The 23,074-nt window shown below is 43.3% G+C and overlaps 1 protein-coding gene across 3 annotated transcripts in view; it reads left to right on the top strand.

Annotated features, from left to right (window-relative positions):
- nfatc3a (nuclear factor of activated T cells 3a) overlaps positions 1-23,074 on the top strand; it is a 102,688-nt gene that overhangs the window by 75,620 nt on the left and 3,994 nt on the right. For all 3 annotated transcript variants that reach the window (XM_080759340.1, XM_080759341.1, XM_080759342.1), the window contains exons 7-10: positions 1,767-1,822; positions 2,274-2,400; positions 5,284-5,604; positions 5,849-6,607. In XM_080759340.1, the coding sequence (XP_080615466.1) occupies positions 1,767-1,822; positions 2,274-2,400; positions 5,284-5,604; positions 5,849-6,607 (1,263 nt within the window). The remainder of the gene's footprint in view (positions 1-1,766; positions 1,823-2,273; positions 2,401-5,283; positions 5,605-5,848; positions 6,608-23,074) is intronic.

The following is a 23,074-nucleotide window of genomic DNA, read 5'->3' on the forward strand; positions in this document are numbered from 1 at the left end:
TCTCTGTTGTGATGACCATGACTTCTTCCCGACCGCACCGACGAGCCGCCGCGCAAGTGTTTCCCCGCCGGCTTCTACGACCTCAACTGCTTCCCTTCTCTCAGAGCTGCAGCTGCCCCTAAGATGTCTGGCCAAATAATTAGCTCCCTCGTAGGAAAACTGGAAAAATCAAGGGATGTTTCCTAAGCCAGAAACCTGGCAGCGTGCGGAGGCATTTTCAAATAAATAGAGTTATTCCACTGCTCTTTTCCACAATCCTAACCCAGGCAAGACAAACAGCGAGGTTATTTAGACATCTGATTAGCTTTTAATGTCTGTAAAAATATTCTCCACGGGGCGCTTCTGGGCCTGTTAAAAAACGACGTCATTTTGATGCCTCTCGTTCTCCCAGCGGAACGAATTGAAATGCTTGCGGAAGGAAGCCTTTTTGTGGTTCTAAAGGCCGGTGCCTGTTTGAAAAAGCACAGCATACTCGACACGATCGCTAGGAAAGTGTACCCCGGAGAGGACTCTATCCAGACGAGGCCGGATTAATGTCCAAAAACGATTACACCAGACTTCCAGAAGGTTCTGGATTATAACAGACATAGCCATACATATGTAGATCTTTCCTCCGGTTCTGCGTGGTGGTCTGAGCATGTTGTAATATTTTCTGCAGTTATCCGCACCAGATTAATCCTCTCCTCCGCCTATTCAGAAACTAAATGGAAAAAATAACCTGTGTTACTTCCAATGGATTCAATGTAGTTATTTAGTCACAATCTCTTGTTATTGTTATTTTCATTGCTTCAATATTTCAAATCCACAGAAACACTTAAGGCCTATTCATAGTCTGGATTTTCGGTGGTGAGGTGACCACCGCTCCGGTGGTGAGCTGACCACCGGAGCTGAAATAACGTTGAGCGTTGGTGAGTAAAAACAGAGAGAAGGGCTGGAGCGGTGGCGGTGGTTTGCTCTTCACCGCGGCTCGTGACGTCATGTTGTAGTTCGGTGGTCACCTAACCACCGAAAATCCAGACTATGTATGAGCCTTTAACCACTTCAAACCTGCCATCACTCATTTGGGAGTCATTATAGGCGACGAACTAGCTCACATCACAAAGCATTGTGAGCTTGCTATCATCGCTTGCTATCATCGCTAGTTTTACGTGACTGTCATAAGTATAAAATAGGGCAATCATTTTTGGGAAAAACAAAAACTTGAAAAGATGGAAATATGGAGATTCTTTTTATTTTATTTTTTTGCATTAGTGAAGCAGATTTCCCCTTGTTTGAAATGAATGCGTTGGTGCAGGACTGGTCATTCCATTACACAAGGAAGTGACAGAGTCCTGTGTGTCACACGTGTGTCTGTGTGCTCCGTCATGCGTTCAGCGTGGGGAGATCATTGTCCGGGAGGTTCCTCTCTATGGAGGTTTTGCCCATCATGTGAAAAACAGACATTATACCAGACACACAAACACTCAAATGGGACTCCTGTGGTCCTCTGTGGTGTTCCGTATTGTTAAAAAGCTCGCAACTCACTTTAAGATGCTCCAAACTTTATTTAGCGACAGACAGGCAGAAAATACGACGTTTCGACCTCACTTAATGCAAGTGGATGGGAGGAGAAATCCGGTGCCGTCTCTATTCATATACTGTATACTCTAAGGTTATACCGCCAGTTACTGTATATGCTCCTACAGATCCTGTCCATTGGTTGAGAACCAATGTCTTAAATTAGCTTTTTTTTAATGTCATGCTTTCATTTTGTTGTTGTTGTTTAGATGGACGACCACAGTGGGAAGTCGAGGCAAAAGTAATTCGTGAAAGATCTCAGGGGGTAAGTACTGTAGCGCCGACATATAAACCACTTTAACCTTTTTTCTCAAGGCCCAAAAGAGAAATTTGATGTCTCCCCGGGACCCAAACTAGTAAAAATCTACATGGAATTTAATTGATTTTCTTTTTTTATGTTTGTATGAAAAACAATGTATTTCAGGAAACAGAAAAAATGGGTCTGTGACCAAAAATGTGTCTGACCCAGTGTTTTGGAACCACAGATGTAAACTGCTACTAAGCTGTTTATTCAGTTATTCATTAATGTATTTAAATGTGTACAAACTATTAATTCAGGTGAACAATGCAATTTCTTACTGAAGTATATAAACGAAATTGCGGGGAGCCAATTTATGAACCTTTACAAAAGCATTTTGCAATTTGCAATTTGAACAAGAAACACCACTCAGTGCACATTGTGTCATTTATGTTATGATATTGCTGTTGTTCCTCAGTCGAGCATCCTGGTGGAGGTCCCTCCATACCACAGTAAGACGGTGGCTTCTTCCGTCCAGGTCCAGTTCTATGTCTGCAACGGCAAGCGGAAACGCAGCCAATCACAGCGTTTCACATACCTGTCGGGTAAGAGAAGCGGCCAATCGCATAGCACGTCACATACCTGTCATGTGACGAACCAGGTCCATTTGGTTCCATTTGTACACTCTCAGAGTTACAGACCCGTAAGTGTCCAGCTGGTTCCTAATAATATCAGTATGTTGGGCCGTATGTTCCACGTTGTAGGAACATACGGCCCAAGGTTATGTTGCATTCCCGTTTCTCCCTGTGTCCTCTCCTCTCCTCTCCTCTCCTCTCCTCTCCTCTCCTCTCCTCTCCTCTCCTCTCCTCTCCTCTCCTCTCCCTGGGTAATGACTGTGATAATAAGAGATAACACAGACTGACATAGCAAGCTGTTTCCACTTGGCACCTCTCCACCGGGGCCTGCATTAATCCATGTCTCTCTGTCTCCCTTGAACGTTTGCATGGATGTAGTTTATTTTACTTTGAGAGGGATGCTGCTGCACTGTGAACAATAGTTTGTGTAAAGCTCCCCTTGGCTGTCCATGGTCATTCCTCCGTATCTCTGCCTTAATTAACCAACAATAATATATAAACCGATATTTAGAAATTACAACCAATAACCGACTAGCCTGAAAGCAATCTGGGAACCCATCGGCAAAAAAAGGAAAAACTTCACCCTCTGCTGTTTAATCTGTTAGCCTGAAAGAGAGCTGTCCTTTTTATGGTATAGGCATCTCCCACCCAGGCGTTTCTTTTCTTTTGAAAGGAAAATGCATGTGGTCTCTGATGCTATTTTTCCCCCCTGAAATAATTATTTCTGAGTTCTAATTTCTAAAGTTTAAATATGAGCCCGACAGCAGCGATATGTCATTTGAGTATAATACCTGGCCCACCTAGCCTCTCTGTGTGCATCACGTGCACACCATAGAGTATTAAAAGGATAGAGACTGATCTGGCGCGAAGCATATTCGCGTCGGGGAAAGAACTGGCAGTTCAAACATTTACAATTTATGAAGAAACATAAAAAGGTTTAATATACGAGATACAAGGCGAGATACAACAGCGACGCTATACTCTACCCTGCCCTGATGTCACCCTTTCAGGGCCCTTGTTTAGTCTCATCATAATAAACCCTAGTTGAACTTGTGCCACCCCACCCCCAGTCTCCAGGACCCCGAGGCAAGGTGAGGTGATTTGAGGAGAGGCATTCTGCTTCTCTTCCCTCACGACGCTACACACGATGGCACCCACATGCTCTCCTCTCCTCTCTGACTCCTTCTGGGAAGGAGGGTAAAAATACCTCGCTGTCACAAGGCACCAGATCGGGAAATAGGTTAGCGATGGCGATGGGCACAGCGACACCGGGCTGCGCTGCTGCCTGCTACAGAGGAAAGGCTATCAAAATATCACCCTGGGTCGTTGGGAACTCTATCTGATTTAGAAGGAGATAGGTTTCAACGGGATGTTCAGTGGCGGAAGAAGTACTTAACCCATTTTGACCTGAGATCAGATTCTAAAAATGTCTTCTACATCCTGACAGTTTTCTGAAAAAGCTATGTTTCTATGTTAGTGGTTCTTCTAGCAGACCTACAAGCTCGAGCTTGTAGCTCTGCTATTTTTCAATAGCTAAAGCATAACATAATGCTAACACCAAAAGGGGTTCCCGCCCCAAAATCGGTTAAAAGTAGCAATACCAGTAGAAAATCTAGAAATACTCTCAAGTATACACTTTTGGTTTTCTTTGTTTCTTCTTTTTCGTTTTCATCTCCAATGATATTTTTATTCCATATAATGTCCATCACTCATTGGTGGGCTATGGACACTCATTCAGAAACCTGCCTATAATATCACTATCAACTGACTGTTCTGTTCCCTAACCCTAACTCACCGTACTGGGAGTAGATTATCTATGTACAATTTGTACTGTTTTTGTGCAATATTATACACGTTATGTGACAAAAAGGAATAAATAACATACAAAACATGTTTTTCTTTAAAACCTTGAGAAATAGGTTTGCATTGTCATACTAATAATATACTATAATATTACAACAATCCTGGACTGATCCTTAATATGACTTGTTTAGAGGTCAGATGGGTGGACAAGTGGACACTGATTCAGAAAAGTATTGTTAGTAATAGTATTATTATTATTGTCTAGTACTGAATTACCCCATGGGATCAATATAGATCTATCTATTGTATCTTAACTAAAGCTGTCAAATAATTGCAGTGGAATCAAAAGTACATTCGTTGACTCTGAAATTGTGTGGAGTAGAAGTATAAAGTAAAACAAAACAAAAATACTCAAGTAAAGTAAAAGTACCTCAACATTGCTCTTGAGTAAATGTACTGGGTTCGCTTGGTTGACTTGTGTGAGATTACTACAACCTATTTATAAAGCACTCTGACAAGCCGTGATACAGAATTGAACTTCAAAGGAAACTTATCACCAAAAGATTGGGTGGCGAATGTCGTAAAAGTATAAATGGCTACCTTCTCGAATAGGGTGGTGTAATTTATAATGCCATGTAATAACCACTACAATACCTGTCTCTGTTGCAACACGATGACTTTACATAATTACATAATTGAATAATACTCTGACCTTCCTGTGCATGTCATTTGATCACCGAGAATGTTGTGTGATCCAATATCATTGTGTCTTTGGCATTTCTCTATTATTTATCTCTTATCTGTTATTAATAAGACTAGCTTATTCCCGCTATGTTTTTATTCATTACCGTACGTTTCTTTTGCATACCTCTCCATCTTGCCTACAGCCTATAGATATAATAATTGTGATTATTCTCACAATGATGTTATCACTGGCTCTTGTTTTGATGTAAATATATGATAAATGATATCCTACTGTATCTCTCTCTCTGCCTTCATCTCTCTCTCTCTCTCTCTCTCTCTCTCTCTCTCTCTCTCTGTATACTGTAGTGTTGGTGAAGCAGGAGCACAGAGATGAGTTGGAGCATGCCTCCACCGTGTCATCCATGCCCATGTCCATGCCCCTGGCTCACCATGGCAGCCTGGTGCACCACGCCCAGATGCCTTCTCCCGAGCAGGGCCACCCGCCGGACGGCCTTCTGTCCAGCTCCCCGCGGGGCCTGGCCCCCGGCCCAGGCCCGGGCCCGGGCCCCGGGGGCCCCGGGGCCGGCCTGCATCCCCTCCAGGCCCGGTGCTCTCCCCTGGGCTCCCCGTCCTTCCAGCACCTGCCTCACCTCCAGGGCCACGGAGGCATGCACCACGCCACGCAAGGTGCAGGATTTAGTTAAATCATTTTCACATTATGTTTTCAGTTCAATTCAATGAGAAGCTTTGTTTTAATAAAAAAAATGTTAGTTTGTGTTTTTATTGTAATTGTGTCTGGGGCGAGATTCAAAAAGCACAGAAAAACGACGATTATCTACTAGCTCACAACGTGTCTCAATGTGACATGGGACATTTCTAGTTTTGGTTATTTGGTTTTAGTTAACAACAACAACGCTTGCTCCCCCTGCAGACTGCCACATGGCGTTCCAGCCCGGCTCGGCTCCGCCCCGACCCCCCTACCAGCCCACTATGCAACACGCCCACAGCATGGCGTTCAACGGCCAGGGCAGCCTTCCTCCGCAGGGCTACGAGAGGATGTCGTTTCAGCCGGACCCCGCCGCCGTCTCCTCCCACGCCATGGGCCTCGCCATGGCGTACGGGTCCTCCTCCTCCTCCTCGGCTCCCTCCTCCACCCTGACCCATTCCTCCCCTCACCTCCACACGCTGGGGGGCTACCACTGCCCGCCCAACCCGGCCCAGGTGGGCTCGCCGAGCGGCGGACACCCCCTGGTGGGGCAGCCCTCACCGCAGCTCCAGAGGGCCATGGGATACCACCCGGCGGGCCAGCGCTCCGCCTCCTGTCCCACGCCGTCCAGCGCCCCTCCTCCTCCTCCCCCGCGGATGATCCCCTCGTCGCCCCACTCGGGACCCTCGTCCCCTCAGCTCCACTCGCTGCCCTACAATTCCCCCACCTCCTCCTCGCCCACCTCCTGTGGCAGCCCTCTGGGGGGTCCCGGCAGGGGACAGCCGTCCTCCCAGGCCAGCAGTCCAGGCATGGCCAGCATGTCTCCGGCGACATCAGGGGGGTCCCTGGTTCACCCGCTGGGCCCTCAGGGGCCCTTCCCTGGATCCCCCGTGGACGGAGAGAGGCTGAACATCAAGGAGGAGCCGGAGGACAAGGAGCCCACCTTCCGCTCCATTGGCCTGCAGGACATTACACTGGATGATGGTGAGTTTCTTCTCTTTCATTTGAACTAAGCAAACCGTGCGGTGACGCCTATATGTCACAAGCTTTGTATTCGTTTTTAGCTTATTTGGGACTCCTGCTCAGTATTACTTTCAGAATGTTATTATTTTTTTAAAGCAAAAAACCTGATCCATAAGCTCACAACATTAGACATGCTGTGAGCTTTACCCCTCCAGGGGTGCTTTTGGTTATAACGACACAAATACTAATATAAACATTAAACAGTAATGTCTGGAACCTGGAAGGTTCTAGGTTGACTTTAATATTTTAAAAGATGATGTTGTTATGCAGTTCTTCAGTGGTTGAGGTGCTCATTACCACTGTCGTACAGAGAACCTGTTCAGCCTCTGTATGGTTCTATAGACTTTAGACTTTAATAGATCTGTATAGATTTGAAGAAGTGCTACTGTATATTAGATATTGTTCCCTAGGATCACGAGTAAAATAGCGATGAACAGACAACGTTTGGGTAACCACAACCTTCTTCAAGCATGAAGAAGGTCTTAGTGACCCGAAACGTTGCATCAAATAACGTTTTTCTTGTTGTAATGCGCTAGTCGGGCAGTGTGTTGGGTGCCTTGTCTGTTCATCCTCCATCATAGTGTTCTTCACTTACAGTATGCACCTCTCACAGAGACATCTGTACTTACTTGGTGTGACAAAGCTTTTCAACAGTCTTTTAAGTCTGTTTTGTGGAATTGTCTGACAACCGTTCGGTTGAGAAGTCGTTGTAGTGTTCTAGTATAAAAATGTGGTACTGGTGTGTTGTCTATAAAAAGGGGAATAGTATTAACATCATAGATGCAGGATATATTGAATATATATTTAATATACAGTACAGGGTCAAAATCCTGAGTAGTAGTGATAAGTCTGATAGTGACTGATAGTGGGTCGGCAGTTCGAATCCCAGCTCCTTCTGTCTACATGCCGAAGTGTCCTTGGGCAAGAAAACTGAACCCTACATTGCCTCTAATGAGTCGGTAGGTGTGAGCTTGCAACCATTGGTTTGGTGTGTGACTGTGGGAAGTTCAAGTGAGGACGCTGGTGTCTGCTGTTTGCCGCTTCACCTCCCAATGTATGAATGAATGAACCATTCTAAAGCACTTTGAGCACTTGGAAAAGCGCTATAAAAATTGCATTATGCATTATTAGCGTAAAAGTCGAACCAAATTAATGGTCATTTTTTGTTCCATTTGTACACTCTCAGAGTTACATTACGGATAAATGAACACTGGAGTTAATTGTGTGTGTACAATCTTCTATCTTCTATCTCTCCTCATGCATTGTATTTCTTCTGTCCCTGTCGCTTTGTCCTGACTGCGGGTTCGTCCGTGCGCGTGTGCAATCAAATCAAAATCTTCGGTCCCACATGGGGGAAGGCAGTCCGATTTGATTCGTCCCTCGTGATACGCAGTGCTAATTTAGTACCTTGACAATGTAAAACAATACACATGGCCAGTTGCTGCACCCTCGACGGGCGGGGCGGTGGGGAGGGAAGGGCAGGGCAGGGGCAGATGCCTCATCATTGTGACGATAGATAAGGTTTCATCTGTCACTGTAATAGACAGTTGCACACACAGTTGCTGCACTCACACAAACATTCACAGGCAGCATTTATACATTAGTGAGGACAGTAACATTTTAGGCAATTTCATAAATGCCATTTTTGCGGCACGTTGTGAGCTTGTACGCAATGAATGAATCGGGCATAATTCTAACTCCTAACTCCTAAACCTAACCTAATTCTGCTATACTTGAGGGGACATTTGGTAAGTATGGTAATACAATTACTGTATACATGCACACACACACACACACACACAGCCCCTTTTTTTTTACAGGGTCCTGTGACTTTGGTATTGGATGACGGATGATGGTGGCAACAATAGCAACAGCGATAACCCCTCCCTGTATCATATGGAATGAGTGTGTATTTGTGTAATCAGTGTGTAATCACAAACAAGCCAGAGCTTCTAGTGTGGAGATTAATTACATTACGCCGCTGTTTATCGTTGCTTCTCAGAACTTTGGAGAACAACACACACAGAGGTGTGTGTATTGGTTTGGTAATTACATCTGGCATGCGTGTGTGTGTGTGTGTGTGTGTGTGTGTGTGTGTGTGTGTGTGTGTGTGTGTGTGTGTGTGTGTGTGTGTGTGTGTGTTATCCCTCATATACTCAGGCCAGGTGCTGCATGGCCTCTCTCTCTCTCTCTTTCTCTCTCTCTGTGTTATTATCGTCATCCATAACCTCTGTCTCTCTATGTCGGAAAGCACGTGTTTCACTTACCGGTATCCGTTTGTCGAGTCGAGGGGGTGCAAAAGTAACCTGGTTATACGAGTCCAAATGGAACTTGTATTAATGACTAGAATGTTTTTTTTTCCCCGTTTTTTTTATAGGGTAAATAGACAGGAAAGGGGGAGAGAGATGGGGGAAGACACACGGCAAATGCCGACGGGCTCGGGACTCGAACCCGCGACACGCCGTCAGGCTGGATTACCGGCCTATTTGCCTGGACCGCTTAGCCGCGCCCTAGAATGTTTGGGACGTTTTTACGTAGTACTGTCCTGAAAGCTCTCCCCTGGCCAAGCGGATATTGTGTATTAGTTGAGCAGCAAACATGTGCGTTTTAACTTACTCTGAATCCCAGTTAGGACATAATGAAATTATTTAATTTTTAATTTTATTTTTTGCAGCTTTAGCACTGACACGTTGATTGTATGCTTCCTCATGGTGGCGTATTGAAATGAGCCGGGGAGAAGGTGGGAGGTTAATAAACAGCCCGGTGAGGGCTCGTCAGAGAGGTGCGATGGTGTGTGCTGGCAAGGGTCAGCCTCATTAACACCAGTGTCAAGAAGTCATTGTGTGAAAGTCTGACTGGCCGCTGGAGTTCATCTGTGGTGTAATGGCCACTTATGCACGCTCACACGCTAACACATGCTAACAAACATTAAAGGGGGTAAGTGATATGTTTCTTTAAAGAAAATGTAAATGTTAAAAGATTAAAGCTCTATATGCGTGCGCATGTGCGTGCGTGTGTGTGTGTGTGTGTGTGTGTGTGTGTGTCTCTGTTTCACGCTTGCACACACACACACACACACACACACTACTGTGAAAAGTAGCTGTCTCCATCTATAAGACAGCTCCAAGTATGAAGCAGAAACTGTGAGAAAAGTTTGTGAGTGACACGGTTCAACGCAGGACTTCAAGCTCTCTCCCCTCGAGCCGGTGGCTATAAATAGTCCGTGTGTTTTTCTTCTGTGCCAGCCTGTCTCTGTAGGCCATGTTTTGAAGTAGCAGTGAGTGCACAGAATCACCCACAGCCCATGGGTTTTTAGGAGGTAAAATGACGCACACCCTTAAGTAGACCACCGCAAACAAACACATGTGACAGACACACAGACATAATGTAATCAGGTAGAACATTATACATTATAGTGTAGTGGTTCTCAAAATAGGTTCTCAAAATAGGTTCCTTGAAGAGGTTGCAGTGGGTCCCCACTGCCCGGGCAAAATGTGTTTCTATATACAGTATAGCGTCACAATCAGTTTGACCACTCAAACTCTACATACAGTACATCGGCTATTTGAAAATAGACCATCTACAAACACGTCACATACATATTGACAAAACGTAAATGTCTGCTACCTGACACAAATTATTTTCAGATGGGGGTCTGTGACCAATAGCCATAAATTAATAAATAAGTAAGAAACAATGGTATGAATGCATTTCACACGTAGAAATTATGTTTTTACATCTAGTGTTCATCCATTTCACTTCATTGTAAATATATAACAAATATTGCAGTGGTGTGTTGTGAGTTTGTTGGTCAAATGTTGAACGTTTTAAATATTGCAATTTGAGGGAAAAATGTTGCCTCTAATGACGGGCAGGTTGATTCTCCTCTAGAATCACCTTCACGTGTGCGTGTGTGTGTGTGTGTGTGTGTGTGTGCGTGTGCATGTGCGTGTGCGTGTGGCGGGGGGGTGCTGGGGCACCATGAGAGACTACAAACGTCACTTTAGAGAAAACTGCTGTGGTTAGCTAGCAGATGGCCCTGTGACGTACATGAGAGCATACTGGAGGTGTGTGTGTGTGTGTGTGTGTGTGTGTGTGTGTGTGTGTGTGTGTGTGTGTGTGTGTGTGTGTGTGTGTGCGTGTGCGTGCGATTGGGGGAGAGGTCTTGGGAGGTGAGAAGACAGACCGACAGGCAGATGGACAAATTCAAGATCCAATCTCACCACAGGGTCTCTCAGCTGACACACACACACACACACACACACACACTTGACATCTCAGAGTAAAGAAAGTTGTTTACATAGAAATAGCGCTAACATATTAGGGCTCCACTGTTAATAGAGTGAGCAGGTTTTGTGTGTGTGTGTGTGTGTGTGTGTGTGTTTATGCATGCTCCCATGTTCATGCACACAGCTGCCTCACACCATGGGCATGGCAATGCGGCAGTGACCTGCTGCTCACACTCCATGTCGCACACACACTTACGCACACGCACGCACGCACGCATGCACACACACACACACACACACGCACACACACACACACGTGTGCGCACGAGCACACACACACACACACACACACACACACACACACACACACACACACACACAGAGGCTCACACATAAAATACAGTACAGTTACACAAAAACAAAGGTGAAATATACTGTCTGTCTGTATGTGTGTGTGTGTGTGTGTGTGTGTGTGTGCACGCGCGTGCAATGCATGCCTGTCTAGTTGCATTAAAACAGATATAACCCATGTAAACGCCAAACACGCCTAAAGACATGTTGACAATTGACATGCTTTGCTTGCTCTATAAACAACAACATACAACATGTCTTCTCATCACATACCTACACCCGCCTATTTATACAGCACTATATATTTATATATATACACACACACACACACACACACACACACACACACACACACACACACCCATGTCTAAATTTGAAGCACAAGCTAATCAGGGTCTGTTTCTGAGGCTTCTGAAAGTAGCACAGCTGTCACTGGCCTGCTCTCTCTGGGTCCATATCAATCTGTACAAACTGCTCTCTCTGGGTCCATATCATTCTGTACTCACCATTTAGGAATATAGCTCCGCACGCCAGGCCGTCCTCATAGCAGTGTGGGGCTGCAGATATCCATTATAATCCAGCCATTATTCTGTCGCTATATATATATTTCTTCTTTGGCATATAGTCGAACAATGAAGATGTGTGTTTTTTTCTTGTTCTTCTGCTATATATATCCTCGGTCGGGATATAATTCACCTTCCGGGTGATTAACCACCTCTGCCAATTATCCCGCTTATTACATGACTACTTAATATATAAATTGATAAATTGACCCAAAACACAACAAAACAAGATATTTCCTTGCTTGCGGTAATGAAAGTAAGTGTCGCGCTGGCCGCCGTCTGCCCAGTTGCAGCACTGTCAAAAAACAAGGAAGTGAGTTGATCAAATTGAATCCATTTTCAGGTATACTGCTTCGTCTATTTCTCGCTCAAATGTTTTCAAAAACATTTTTTGAGAGCAATGTTTAGCTGTAAATGACATTGTGTGTGTGTGTGTGTGTGTGTGTGTGTGTGTGTGTGTGTGTGTGTGTGTGTGTTTACATGGCTGTCATGTTGGAAACAGCAGTAAATCAAGCGGGGCGCAGCAGGTGCTCCGATGGTTTGATTAGGCAGCGGTCTGTTATAGAGCGGAGCGGTCTGTTATCAAGAAATAACTGAATACTGCGATTGACCAATCAGAATCAAGCATTCAACCAAGCCATGTAATAAATTATTTTATTGATTTGCTTGATTAACTCTTAGCAGAGTGATTTTTGTAACAAACTAACTAACTGCTGGACCCCTGCTCAGGTGATTGGCTACGGCACTGTAGATTCCCAGACCTGTTGGTAAAAGTCTTACCCTAAAGAAATCATTCAGGGGCATACATATTTGCTCACATAACGTACTCCCGTACTGTGTGTGTGTGTGTGTGTGTGTGTGTGTGTGTGTGTGTGTGTGTGTGTGTGTGTGTGAGTGTGTGTGTGTGTGTGTGTGTGTGTGTGTGTGTGTATGACCGGTGCCAGACCAAGCCGCACGCTGCCACTGCTCAACCATGGCAGATTAACGACACAGAACCCCTCATTGAACAGCAGGAAAAAATAACACCACTTAGGAAAATGGCAGTCCTCCTCCGACGACCGACGACCAAAGGCTGCCACTCATTAAAGACCATGGCAAAACATACCGCGCCAAAACCCACCCCGCCGTCAAACATGTGGAAACGGGCTCTGCGTGTCGTCTTTCCGTTCCGTTTGCGTCTTGGCGGCGGCCGAGGCCTGATGTTGGCGCTCGCTCTAGCATTGCGTTGTGTTCTGCGGTTCTCTTGCCCCTAGGCCAGGCGTTGGGGCAGCAGGACCAGAGGAAAGCCTGGACGTTCTTCTGCGCTGACGAGCACTGTGTATGTTGTCTCTGGTTCAGGGAAAGGGACAGGCAGGACTGTTATTTAACGTTTATTTAACCACGGTCCTGTGTTGGTTTTAACCCATTTTTTTATGTGAAATTGAACGTCGCTGTCTACTGTACGTCCGATGCCTCCAGGGCCCATGGCGGTGAACTGTGCTTTTGAAATGCCTGAGATTCAAACACGGGTGTCCTTGCGTGGGCAGATATACAACCATTAGCCTAAGAGGGAATCCCCCCCTTGGCTGGGGGAGATAGTATGCTTATGGTCTTCATAAGTGGCTCTGCTTCCCTGTGTTAACGCACCATTGTTCACATGGTGTTCCTGACCTGGCGTGTTTCGGCGCAGCCTCAGAAGTTTTGCTGAATGACTAGACTGGATGATTGAAAACCTTCACTAGTCACTATTTGTTATGGCACGCAAGTGAAGGCTTTACGAAGGGCAAAGTGGTTTTATAATACATGTATTAAATGCATAGAGCAGGGGTGCCCAAAAGGTAGATCGTGATCTACCAGTAGATCACAAAGGCTGTACAGGTAGATCACAGGACATGTCCCTAAAGAATATTTAATTTAAATATATAAAAAACTATTTTTGGAATCTGCCACTTGAGTTAAAGGTGACTTGAATGATTGACAAAAGGGGCCTGTAAGCTCAAACTCACAATGCAATATTTTGTTTTCAACAGTGTTGCTGTGCACAAATGTCTGTAGCATTACAAATTTACTTCACTGACTCACCCTTCCCTAGTTTAGCAACCCACACTTAGCTTGGTCATATTATTGGAACCGTGCTGAATACTGCATTTTAAAGCCACAGAAATAATGATTTTTCTTTGCTGCTGTGCTGTAAAGCTAAACCATGATTTATTTTGAGAAACTGGCCATATGAGTCAAGTATTGTGCCATGGTTTTAGTCATAATGTTTTTTTGTTTGTTTGCTTGTTCTTTTCTTGTGGAATAGTCTTGTGGAACAGATATTTAAAGACGTTTAAAAATACGTTTTTCACACTTTTAGAGCATATCTGTGGTCATCATATGGGCATAGCCTACTAAACAATCTATGCTAAAACAATGGGAAAATTTCCATTTTTGTGTATTTTTATATCAAAAATCCATAAAAGTCCAATTTTAATGACTTCCTTTGAATGAAAACGTGCTGTGTGATGGCATGTCGATTCCAGCATGAATAAAATTGATTCTTGATTTCATTCACCTGGTTCATTCCCATCGCTGCTCATTCCACCAAACACAGCAGGTTTTGATTACAAAACTATTCTGTTTTTAATCTCATTCCAGATGACATCCAGACAGTGTATTACCATTTTTAAACTTATTTCAGCACGCTAAAATATGTATCTGAAAACATAGGTTAGAAAAAAGCCACAAGCTGCCCAACTGTCTGTGACTTGTAAACAAACAACCTCCACGGGTCGTGCATGTAGCGGAGCTACGTCCCATAGCCTAAAGGGATGCAACACTCTGATTGGTTGAAAAACACACAGCTTTCCATTTCAGAGTGAAACGTCAAAATAAAATGCCCCAAATAGCCGTCTTTGTGTACCAACAGCATGGAACTAGTGTAAGTGTGAAAGCATGAGTGTGATTGTAGTTTTCAAACCCAGGTGAAAAGGACTAGGCAACATGAAACTTCACGCTTTATACTTTGTCATACGACAGGGTCCCTATATAAGCTCACGCGTTGTGAGCTTGTAGAACGGCTATTGTACAGTATGTCCTTGCGTGGGACGGTGAAACATTTAGCTGAGCTGCCCGGGTCGCCAGTGCTTAAATGTTTTCTTCCTATAAAAGCGGGTCCTATGTGGTCATCTGGTGAGATCTGTGGCCCACATCAAAGACGCCCGTCTCTTGAATCACTTATAATCACAAATGGGAAATCCGCCGATGATTCACAGAAATGAGTGACTTTCTGAAACAGACTGTATGTGCCTTCCTCGCTCACTCACTCGCTCACTAACTCACTCACTCACTCACTCACTCACTCACTCACTCACCCACACACTCGCTCACTCACTCACTCACTCACTCGCTCACTCACTCGCTCACTCACTCACCCACTCACTCCTCCAGTCAAAATGTAAAATAATAAAGTAACAGAGGGAATGCAGGACTGATAAAAGATTGACTTAGAAAGCTTGGAACATTTCAGTAGAGTGTTTCCATACACTGGACGCTGTTTGTCCAGTGAAGCACATTGCTCAAGCAGATCACACCAGCCAGCGAACGTCTCATATTTTGTGCCGTACCCAGGGCCTCGTGAAGGCGTGCATACGTCATTAACATGACCATGCCGAGTGGAAACTGCATGTGTTTGACATCAGCCCAAATCTGATTCTTCTCTTTATTTTTCTCTTGCCTTGTCCACTTGTGCGTTTTCCGCTTGTGGCGCGTATTCGTCATCCACTGGATCGGACAATCAGTCCGATCAGTTGTTTTTTTCTACCCAGGTCAGGGAAATTTTCTTGAACGTGTCATCGGGGGTTATGATAATCACCCGTTTTCCATTCCGACAGTAGACATGTTTACGGTACTGCACGTCCATCTGTCCATCTTCTCACTGCTGTTTCGCATTACGGGAAGCTTTTCAATACAGTATGTCTCTTTTTTAATGCGTCCCTCGCATAATGGAGACGTGACGCTAACGATTCGCAGTAGGCCTTGGATCTGGTGGTCAATCAGAGTAAATTCTGGGACATTAAAAAGAAGGAGATCCAGGTTCCAGGAGTCACATTGAGTCACTCATCATGTGCAGATTTGACAGCATTCGTGCCTCATGAGTCGAAATGGGAAAAGGTCGAGCAGCTCCTTTCTCATTAGTGTGACATTATTTTGACCGCTGGCGTTTGACTGGGGTGTTTTTCACTTGTTTTTTCATGGGTAACAGGGGTTGATATCTGCGTCTACCACAGCTAGAGCTGGGAGATTAACTTTCCCCTCTCATTGCTTATTTGATTATGAGTAATCTTTACTGCCATGCATTACTAATGGACCTTTACCAGGGAATTATACCCAGTGTTCCTACAGTACTAGTACTAGTAGTACTAGTACAGTACTAGTCAAGCCCTCCCAGTAGTTGAAAGTAACTAGTGCATTTACTCAAGTAGCCTACTGTACCTGCATGCTTTTGTATGTACTGTACATGTATGTCCATTTTACTCCACTACAATTACTTGAAAGTTTTAGTTACTAGTTCATTTTTATTACAAATATATTTGATAATTACTATTTTAAGATCCGGATCCACGGATCCAGTCTGGGTTTTCCCAATTTAAAAAAAAAAGGCAAAATCAACAGTAACTTTAAATGTTTTTATTATAAAACAGAACGAGTTTTATACTGTCGTTTGTTTGTTTACGTACTAAAGGAGTGACTTTGAGAGCTGTTTCAGTGTACAATGTAAGTCAATGAGGAGCATATTTTAAATGATCAATTTCTAATTACTGGAGCAATAATTTTTGATTTCTTGCCAACATTTGGAGTTACATCATGGCAAGAACTACACAACCCAAACCTCTACCTCTAAGTGGTCTTATACCTTTTAAGTAAAAGATCTGAGTAAATCAGAGTACTCCAATACCACTAGTCCACTACCACTATTGAGTACAACATTTTACTGTGAGAGGCGCAGTTTCCTCTGTATATTCACTTGGAGGAAAGTGTAAAAAGGTTCAATAAAACATAAACAAACATAGCACTATGTTAGGTATTTATTTATATACAGTATATGGTCATATATTGTTAACATGAGCTAAGGAAAAGGGCTTTCAGTCCCCTCGCTGTTCAGTCTTGTGAAAATACAGTCCTTGCTAAAGTCTTGGGTGAAACACTGTGGTGGGACGCTTCGACACCCAAATAAAGTATTGATTTCTGGTAAGCGACACATAAAGTTCAGCATGTTGTGACATTTCACTTCCTTTGCCTATTCTGACGCAACTAGGGACACCCACTCTCAGTCATCCTCATAGAGGATTTCCTGTCCTGCTGAACTATAAATAGCTGATCTACAAGCTCACAGCACAGTGAGCTTGTAGATCAGCTATTCTCGGCGAGTGACACAGACATAAGACAACACTATACTACAAGCAGGGACACGCTGAAACATCACTTCTGTCTTGGAGCGGTTACCAGTAAACGTGAGAAACCGGTATCCACAAACGAAATTGGTCAGAGGTTGAGCTGTCGACTCAAACCGCTCTTTCACTTCTGGATTGTTTTCTTCAGTTCAGTCTTGAATGAAACTACGTAATGCCACGTAAATCTGTTGACTGACTGGTGGTTTATTATGCTGTGTTATCATCTGCTCTTTGAAATGATCAGAGCCAAATAAAACCCCTAGGCTATTATTATAGTATTGTCTGATTCCAATTGTTTTTCACTTAACTGGTCATAAATCAGTCTGCACATAATATCCCAGACAGTTCAGCTTGTCTTGTAGTTACTTCAGTGATTAGTGTGATTTGTTAGAAGATGAACGATGAAAGAGGATTCAATCAACCGTCTTGAGTGAAACAACAGATGATGTGCATCTAAGAACTCTTATCTTGTGGACATTCGGCACAACCTTATAAGCTGTGTGCATGCGTGTGTGTGTGTGTGTGTGTGTGTGTGTGTGTGTGTGTGTGTGTGTGTGCGTGCTTTTGTGTGTCTACGCGCGCACGCTCACTTGTATTCAGACCAAATGACCCTTGGGGTTATCTACCGTATGTGTTTGTCTTTTTGTGAGTCGGTCTGTCGGGAGAATCGCATGGAAAATCACTGAAAAAATAAACAGTCTTTTAATGAATTCATATATTTATTTGTGAATACCCTAAAATATTCCTATCTAAATTTATACCTAAAACACAAGAGCACAGCTGCATAGTGAATCTCCCCAGTGCACATGCAGGAGACTCAGGAGAGTCTGACAAATGAAGAGAACAAATGAAGATCATCATGCCTCTATGGCTCCTTTTCCACCGCTTGGGAACCGGTTCAGTTCAGAACCAGTTTTTAGTCCATGAGCCAAATGAGCCTCCAAAGTCTGAATGTTAACTATGAATTGAGTACCTATATTAAATTGTTTATAGGATCAATATAAGTAAATTCATATATATGTGATTATTTTTTTTTTTTCATATTTTTTTGTAATTTTCACCTACTGTACAGTAGGCCTATAGGTGATGGGTGAATAGGTAAAAATGTAATTAATAGTTCTCACCATGATTGATTACTTAGACAAGGACAATGATTTGTTGTATTACACATTTTCTGAAATTGTACATTTAAATATGCAAATTAGGCATTATGTAGGAAAATATGAAAAAAGCTACTACTGTGAAAGCGTTATCATTCATATATTAATTTACTTATATTGACATTTTAATATAGGTATGGTTTTGCCCACTTACTTATAATTAACGTTCCAATTTTGGAGGTCTGGCTCATGGACTAAAAACTGGTTCTGAACTGGGAAAGGGGGTCTGTGTGAAGCCTCAGTTACACTTGTGTGTAAGGCGCAGTAAATAGCAGTTCTACAAGCTCACAACACATCACGAATGTGACTGGTTGTGTCATGTGAGCTTGTAGATCTGCTATTTACGACATGCCAACACCGGCACTCAACTAAGCATAAATCAGGCTTAAGAAGGGATTTTAAAAGAATCTGAACATTTTATTTTCAGTTCACTAAGAGCTGAAGAGACCCTTGTTTTCTGAACAAACAACGCAGTGGTTACTATCAGAATATGGTGCTTTAACGTTTTTTTTTTTTCTAATCAAAATAAATATCACTTACAGCACCTTTTTCAACTGATCGGTCCCAGGTACAGATGTGGATCGGAAAAGTGAAGCAATGTGATGGGTTTTTTTCAGATGTCTGCCGGCTGCCGCCCACTCAGTGTTGGCCTGTAGCTGGCAACAGAGACACACTGTCAAATCTGAGAGGGTACGAATGGAACCAAATGGACCATTTTGTACCCTCTCAGAGTTACAGATGGATCAATGAACACTGAGGATTTTACTGTGCAGATGTATGTCGTTCTGTTTTAACCATTTTGTTGTGGAAGGTCACACTTTGGTGGTGTGTGACAGTCCGGTCGCCTTCAGTCCTGAAGTACATTTACTCAATAGTACTTAATAGTACACTTAATAGTACACTATACTAGGTACTTTTATTTTAGTTGCGTATTTCCATCACTTTATACTTGTATTCGACTACATTTACAATACTGTCTTCACTACACTAGTATATCATGTTTCCATATTGTGATAGAACAAGGAGGTGTGTGTGTGTGTGTGTGTGTGTGTGTGTGTGTGTGTGTGTGTGTGTGTGTGTGTGTGTGTGTGTGTGTGTGTGTGTGTGTGTGTGTGTGTGTGTGTGTGTGTGTGTGTGTGTGTGTGTGTGTGTGCGTCTCAGAGGAAGAGTCCTCCCACGCTAACAGGATGATGAGAGTGACGGTGGCTCTATGTGTCACATCACACACACACACAAATAAACACCACAATGCGCGTGCACACACACACACACACACACACACACACACACACACACACACTGTGCAAAAAGTGTACCCACTCACACCATACACGCCCCAACGGAGAGAAACTTTAACTAAGAACACCACTCACCTATCACTGATTGCCCTGATCTCTTATTGAATGCTCCTAAATATGACATTATTATCTGCTTAAATATGATTTACTTAAAACCTACAAGTGACATTTTTTGGGGTTACTTAAAACGTGTCTTGTTAACCCATTTTGACCTGGGAACGATTCTACAAATGCCTTCTAAATCAGTTTTCTGAAAAACTAGCTAGGGGAGTTGCACCACTCGGTTCACATGGGTGTGATTTTATTTCTAAAGACTGAACAAACATTCTATAACAGCACCTTTAAATATTCCATAATTATTTGGACACATAACAACTTCTTAATCCCTATTTTAATACTTGGATAAAGCTAAAATAGCCAATCCACGGGTCACAACGCATTGCAATGCTACACGTTGTGAGATTCTAATAGTTTTTTGGAGAATTGCCGTGAAACTAATTGAAATGTTCCCCTGAAATGACATGCCCAAAATATGGGCACCAAGTTGAAAGTGGTTACTGTAAATATGTCTTCATTTGAAATATGGTCTTGTTTTAAAGGCTGTTGGCAAAAACCACTGAGGAATGAGGTTTTGTTTTGTTTGCAGAATGCAATACGTTAATTAATTAACTTGGTATGTTTTCATTCTCATTTTAAGAGGGGTTGTTTTCATTGTGGATTGATTTATATGTCCTAGTAATGTTGGTAATGGTATAGATCATGTTTTAATCAGCCTCAATTATCCTTTCATATCATTTTAATTAATACACAACGTCTCTCCACATCAAACACTAACACTAATAGGCGTTCATCATCTGTTTCATTCAATACAGTAGGGAGTTTTTCGGTGGTGAAAGAAGCACTCAAATGTATTAGTTAAGTAAAAGTATCAATACCACAATGAAGAAATAATTCTCTGTACAAGTTAAAGGCCTGTAATTTTACTTGAGTAAAAATGACAAAAGTGGCTTCAAAATGCGTTGCTAGCCAAATTGGTACTTGAGAACTGTACTTGAGTAAATGTACTTAGTTACTTTCCGACACTGGAGTTACCGTATTGAACCATCTTGTTCATCAGATATTGACTAGGAGTATTGAGTGAATCTGTAGCCTGGGGAATGTGTGATGATGTGACAAAACACAGCTGCACAAGTGGTCAGTATAGCCTGGTTTAGAACTGATGGGCCAGCAGTGGCTCAGGAGGTAGAGCGGGCCGCTTGGGAACCGGATGGTTCCCGGTTCGATCCCCCTGGATTAGTGTCAAAGTGTCCCAAAATAACGGAGCCCTCAACGGCTCCCCATGAGCAGGTTGGTGTATTGCATTGTTTCCTCCACCGTCGTCGGAGTGTGAATGTAATGCACATTGTAATATGGATGCTATATAGACAGCACCGTTTACTGTTTGCATGCTGAAAATAGCAGATCTATAATCTCACAGCACGTAGTGATAAATATGAAGCAATATGGAGAGAGGAATCCATTGGAGAGTTTGTTATTCTGTCGGTCATGTACGGACACGTCTGTCTGTCTGTCTGTCTGTCTGTGTGTGTGACAGGCCCCCCGGCAGCCCACCCAGCACCAAACTAATTTGTAAAGCCGGCTTCCTGTCCTCTGTTTTGGATTGATTGATTGAATACTTTATTTAAACAGTTTGCAGGGGGAAAAAAAAAGCACAGGAAAGTACAGTTCAATACAAGGTCTGCTATGAGGATTCATAACCGAAAGAAAGTCAATGGCTTGTTTCCATTGGGCTCCTTCATATTCGATTAATCTGAACATTGAATACAAATTACAGTATTATGCAAAAACATCATTTTAGAAATCAAAAGAGTAAGGGGGGTTCTGGGGCCAGTTTGGAATTGCAGCCACCTGTATGCTTTGAGCGAGGTTTTGAAGGAGAGTAGGGATTCACATTCCTGTCCCACTGATGCTTAATGTAATACACCATCACATGAGCTTCTATAGATCAGCTCTTCTCAGAGGACAGAGTAACAAGTCATCATTTACAAAGCCAACAAATAACACAATATTTCACATCAGTCTACTGGAAGATATTTTAGCACCGTTTCCACAAATACCAGACAAATGAAAGTCTCTCTCTCTCTCTTTCTCTCTCTCTTTCTCTCTGCAAATAAATGCCGTACTTTTGTTATACAAGACAAAGTATCGACAATAGACAATTTACATGCTCACAATGTGCCGCAACATCGCGTTGTGAGCTATTTTTTTATTTTGGAAAGTGGTTCTGTGGGTTTTCTAAATATTTAAGCAGGCTATTCTGACTAAATAATTACTGCATATAGAATCCATTGGAACACGTATATTTATTTATTTTATTTCATTTCCTGAAAAGTAACCGTTTTGGACATACAAGGTTTCCACCCGACAACGACGGTGTATATATACTGTGTACCGTGGGGAGCATGACATTTGAAGTTAATTTAATATATATGGCTGTATTTTTACTGGCTCCCCCCACCGTGTGGAGCTCTGAGTCACAGTGCGGGCCCAGTGGTGTCAACAGAAAATGGCCTTCCAAACAATCAGGCCTCTGTTGGAGGTTGTGTTCGTTCGTTGGCTCAAAGCGGACGTGAGCGCCCAGCCACGAGCGAGCTAGCACTCCCTTATTTATTTAATAGCGGGGCTCCAACGGACGCTGGCAGAGTAATTGCACAATCACTGTGAGCCCCAATGGCTCTCCGTCCAGACTTGATGATACAGTATGTGCTTTTTGAGAGGCGCTACTAGCCCCTCCAACGTCTGGCTTTCAGACATGAAAACCAGACGTTTCCCCCCAAAAAAGAAATATAAAAACAGGCCACCACTCGTCGTGACGTCATGTGGCAGTCACAGTGGGTGCCCCTCACTTCACACAAGTGAGATTTTTGAGGGCCTCCTATATACAGCTTTTTATCCCACACACATTATTTGCCATTGACAATGAAAGGAGAAATTGGGTCAAATGTCCGCCAAATCTTGTCCCCACGACCTCTCAATATTTGGAGAAATTAGAAATTAGAAATACTGATGTCAGAACCGGCCAGCTCCATATATGGAGCATGGGCAGGGGCCCTGTCCAGAGCCCGGGCAGAGGTATTTTGTGGCGGTTCTGGACAACCGTGTGTCCGACCAACTCGACACCGGGCACTGCACTCCCTGCGGGGGTGTGGAATGCGTGTGTCGATTTTGACGTCGTTGGGGCCAACGGTTCTCGAGTTACGTGCATTACAACCGTACACACGTACGTATGTACAGAGAGTGAGACATGGTACATTTATAGATTAGATGGATTAGTTTTATACACATACCTCCATAACATGCACCAGGAAATGTACTATCCCGTACGTACTATGTACTATCCCGTATCCCGTACG

Source organism: Protomyctophum bolini (genome assembly GCF_963924005.1).
Source record: "Protomyctophum bolini genome assembly, chromosome: 1".
Taxonomy (NCBI): domain Eukaryota; kingdom Metazoa; phylum Chordata; class Actinopteri; order Myctophiformes; family Myctophidae; genus Protomyctophum; species Protomyctophum bolini.